This window comes from Talpa europaea (genome assembly GCF_964194135.1).
Source record: "Talpa europaea genome assembly, chromosome: 11".
Lineage (NCBI taxonomy): Eukaryota > Metazoa > Chordata > Mammalia > Eulipotyphla > Talpidae > Talpa > Talpa europaea.
In genome coordinates this window covers 64,226,026-64,230,851 of record NC_140078.1, presented here as the reverse complement: position 1 = coordinate 64,230,851, position 4,826 = coordinate 64,226,026, and the positions used below count along the sequence as shown (strand labels likewise).

General features: G+C 42.0%; 1 protein-coding gene across 1 annotated transcript; it reads right to left on the bottom strand.

Moving 5' to 3' along the window:
- Positions 1–3,872: 3,872 nt before the first annotated feature.
- LOC311179727 (translation machinery-associated protein 7-like) lies at positions 3,873–4,548 on the bottom strand (the record flags this gene model as incomplete). The annotated part of the gene is made up of 1 exon (XM_084247196.1): positions 3,873–4,548. The coding sequence occupies one exon, from the start codon at positions 4,546–4,548 to the stop codon at positions 4,336–4,338; it is 213 nt and encodes a 70-aa protein (XP_084103322.1). The 3' UTR covers positions 3,873–4,335.
- Between the last annotated feature and the right edge of the window lie 278 nt (positions 4,549–4,826).

The window sequence follows — 4,826 nt, the reverse complement described above, 5'->3', positions numbered from 1 at the left end:
GACAGCTGGTGGTGGAAGGACTGAATGGGAGGTGAAAGAGCAGCCTTTAGAAATGGGAGCAAGAAGTGACCAGGACCAGAGGGACCTGTGCTCCAACTTATACAAAATCTCACATCTGGCGAATCAGTATCAGTTGGAAAATTTCTCTTCCCACCCAACATTCCTAGTAATTATGGAACCAGACTGGCCTAAGGAATTGGTTGTAAGAGATTTTCAGGGGTGTAAACTCCCTAAAGCTGTGCTGTGTAATATGGTAACTCCTGTTCACATGTGATATGTGTGACTAAAGAACTGAACACTTCATTTTATTTAGTTAATTTAAATTTAAATAGTTATCTAGAATGGCATAGTTTGTGTCGACTTGATTTGGCTGCAGTGCTGGCACCACATAATAGGATGGTAAGCAAGTAGGAAGAGTGACACATCGGAGTCCAGGAGGCTAGACTGATGAGGCTACTGCTGGCAGAAATCAGTGAATCAGAAGTGGGAGGACTGTATCTGATTGTAAAATTGTTGGGTCATGAGAGTGGCAAACAGTTTTCAGAAAAAAATCTAGAAGGAAGTCCTACTCAGTTATATTAACTTTTCATTTTTTTAAAGATTTATTTATTTATGCATACAAGAACTGGGGTACAGACCAGAGATGGGGGGGTGAGAGGATTCACCAGAGACAGAGTGGGGAGCAGAACAGGCAGACTGACTGAAATACACTGCTGAGGGGAGCAACGGGTGAGTCAGCAGAGGTCTGCTGCACCATGTGGGTAGCTCCCTGGCTGGGGATCGAACTCCTGCTGCAGCAGCTGTGGATAGCTTCATAGGTCGTGTCTTAACCCCTTGCCCCACCAGGGAGGCCCTCAGTTATATTAACTTTTTAATTCCCTACAAGAGGGAGTTTTTGATCCATTCCCTCTTGTGGAGGATGTAGGGATGAAGAGCTTTCTAAGGAAGACAGTAAAGAAAGCATCAGAGGAATATCTAGGCTAGAGAGTAGGAGAGCATCTTGGGAATATCCAGAGGAGAGATTGAAGAGAGCATTCAAGGACCCACGGCAGGTGTGCGCACAGCTTGTTTCACCAGCAGGGCTGTCACCTGCACAGTACAGAGAAATGGGCTCAGCCAGGCCTCCCTGGTGGTGCAGGGGTTAAGTCTCAGCACTGTCAAGCTATCCCCAGCCATTGCTATGACCTGAGTTCTATCCCCTATGACCTGAGTTGACTCCTGGCCAAAGATCTAATGCACATGGCGCAGCAGACCTCTGCTGTCTCACCTGCTGCTCCCCTCAGCAGTGTATTTCAGTAGATCTGCCTGTTCTGCTCCCCGCTCTGTCTTGGATGAATCCTCTTACCCACTGTACCTCTGGCCTACACCCCAGTTCTTGTGTACATAAATAAATAAAATAAATCTTTCAAAAGAAAAGAAATGGGCTCAGCCAGAGCAGGGGTGGAGAGGGAGACAAATGAGACCAGAAGGCAGAGGTGAGTTCCTCTTGGCAGTAAGCCTGGGAGCCACACCATGCTGTCAGTGATGACAACAGAAGCCTGGCTGTTTTCTGGAAATTTCAGTGTAGTTGTCCTCCATGCTGAAGAAGATATTTATGATAAGGAGTTAGAACTGCTCATTTCTTAAATTATTCTGTCTAATCAATCCTGGACTTCTGCAAAGGGAATCTGATCTTTTTCTTTTGCAGCCATTGGTCATCAGTGATAGCTTTGAGGAATCAGTTTGTCTTTACAAATTGGATTAGATGAAACAATATTTAATAATTGGGATATTATACTTAGATTCAAAAACATAGTGTTTTCCTAGCAAAAAATGTTGCATAAAGAATTTTCATACGGCAGAATTTTAAAAAAACAGCAGGAATAAGGTAAGACACTGACTGGTAACTTGTAAAGTCAGCTTGTTATCTGCTCATAAGTAATTCTAGATAAGTGTAAAGAATGTTGATGATCACATTGCAGGCATTGAACTCTGAGCCCTGTATGTAACTGATGCACAATAAATTTTGTTTCATCACAAACTTTGAAAGGGAGCCAAGGTGGCGTGAACTGGGGACACCTCCAGTATTGGACTGAAATGCAGATAAGTTTGGAGGCATTTGTCAACTTCTTTAACTTCTCCATTTGTAAAATGGGGGAAATGCTTCCTAACGCATAATGTTGTAAGGGATAAAAGGAGATGATAAACTGTCTCCACAGGCCCTGGCATACTGTAGTTATTCCATAGATGGAGGCTGTCACTCTGACATCTTTAGCTATGGTAGTGGGGGCCTGCTTATTGTCATTTGTTGCCATTGTTGTTATGATAATTGTTATTATAGTGGAGAGACCAGAACTTTAGGTAACCAAATTTAATAAAATACAGGTAGATGTCTAGGAAAAGGCAAGATTCCTTGAATGTGTCTTCCATTCTTTATTCTGGAATAAATTGGAATTTTGATTTATACTCTAAGATTAAAGTATTGGAATTCAGGATTCCCAGTTTTCAGTGAGACCATTAAAAGATTAAATTTAGAAACAGGGCCTCCTTGGAGGTGTAGGGGTTAAGTCTCAGAGCTATCATGCTATCGGCTATCACCACTGTGGCCTGAGTTTGATTCCCCACCAGGGAGCTAACCCACATGGCACAGCAGACCTCTCCTGTCTTGCCCACTGCTCCCCTCAGCAGTGTATTTCAGTAAATCTGCCTGTTCTGCTCCCCACCCTATCTATGTCTGGTGAATCCTCTCACTGCCTGCACCTCTGGCCTACACCCAGTTCTTCTATGCACAAATAAATAAATAAATAGGAACATGAAATTTCCTTGACACAATGTTTATTTGGGCCCACTGACATACCTTTAGGCCAGGTAGTCTTTGCTCCTATGTTGAAAGATAAAGGCCCGGAAAGCACAGTTATTAATAATATACTAATGGTCACAGAGGAAGGCATGTGCAGGTCTGCTCTGGGATGTGAGTATGTGTCACCCACCCTAGTGCCATGATGGAAGTTCTCCTTCCTGACATTGCAATTACCACCGAGCTACAGGGCCACCAAAATCACTGTCTTTAATGCTGGTGTGCCACACTTCACACAACAGGTATGTAAAATGAGTGCATTTTTCTTTCTCAGTCTACTCAGGCAATAAACATTTTCAAGCACCAACTCTATGCCAGGTACAGTTTTAGTTTCCAGGGAAATACAGTAAGGAACAAGATTATCATCAGGGCAAGCTAGATCCTACTTTTTAATTGCCTGACATAATTTCAGAAATATTTTAAATCACCAGAGTAGGAAATGACAGAAGAGATGATTTGGATGAATGTTCTCATTTAATAGATGAGGAAAGCAAGGCCTCGCAGCTGAAGTGTAGAAGAGCCTGGTAGAAGTCAGCCAGCTGGAATGCCACCCCCAAACCAGGCTGGGGCCCATCTACCTCCTGAGTCTGTCTCACTGACAGCCTTTCCTGTATCACCATCACAACTTTTATCAGCTTCCCTGTATTGCCTCAGCATTTTTCTTTAAATCTGCCTGTTAAATTAATTTAAAAAATTAATTTCCATCCCTGCTATAAACTGAAAGTATCCATTAAAGTCAAATAGTGAAGTCATATTATTAAATAGTTAGATACTGTTCAACTTGTGGAAGGCTTAAGGGTTAGAGAGCAGTTTAACACCATACTGAGAATTTCTCTTATCTAATGCTGTGTAACCCTGAGAATTAGTATTCTCCTGCTTCTTTGAGTTGTCTTGTAGGCATTGGTTGTACAGACCTAATACTTTGGAAAACCCCATGTTATACCCCTCAGAGTTTTGATCACTGGTGGGTTCCTGGGCTCCATCCTCCCCCTTGGGTAGATAGAGTATCATATAAACAGACCCAGTAGGGTAGGAAAGCTGACTTTTTTTTTAAATTTTTATTTGACATATATTTTACATCATTTTTCATTTTTGCACAATGTATGCATTTTCATCTTGGTTATAGTCCCCATACAATCCCCCCCCCCTTATTTTGACCCTCATCCATTCTCCTTCCTTCCCCACCCCCCGTAGTATGTCTCCGGTTTATAGTTGCTTATTGATTTTGATTTTTACTTTATTATAGTCTTTTTCTTGGTCCCTTATTTAGGTTTTCTAAATTCCTGCTATGAGTGAGACCATCTGGTATTTTTCTTTTTCTTTTTCTTTTTTTTTTCAGTGTATGACTTCTTATTTTATTATTTTTTTTTTTTTACAAAATTTATTCTTAAATGTACAACAAGCGCCAAGACACTTCATTCTAGCTATTGGCATCAAAAGATACTATGGCAGAGAATCCACATGTTGAAATATGAATGGAATTAAGGACCACCATTGTCTCAGGCACAAGGAACATCTAACTTTTTGCCAGATTTCTTAATTCCACCTGTGGCCAGGGGGTCTTTCCCCGCAGCCTTCGCTTTTAGCTCCTCGAGCTTCTTCTGCTCCTCTTTCTGCTTCTGCTTGAATGCCTTATCTTCCTCGCCCATCTCCTTGGCCTGCTTCTTGGGCTGCCTCAAGGGCTTCTTCTTGCCACCTTTGCGGCCGGACATGGTGCCACCGCCCCTCACCTGAGACCCTGCCCTATTTTTCTTTTTCTTTCTGGCTTATTTTGCTGAGCATGACCCCTTCCAGCTCCATCCATGTTGCTGCAAATTGCATGAGTTTATCTTTTTTTGATTGCTGAGTAATATCCCATTGTGTATATGTACCACATCTTCTTGATCCAGTCATCTGTTTTTGGGCATTTGGGTTGTTTCCATCGCTTAGCTATTGTACATAGTGCTACTATAAACATAGGAGTGCAGGTGTCCTTTTGAATTAATGTTTC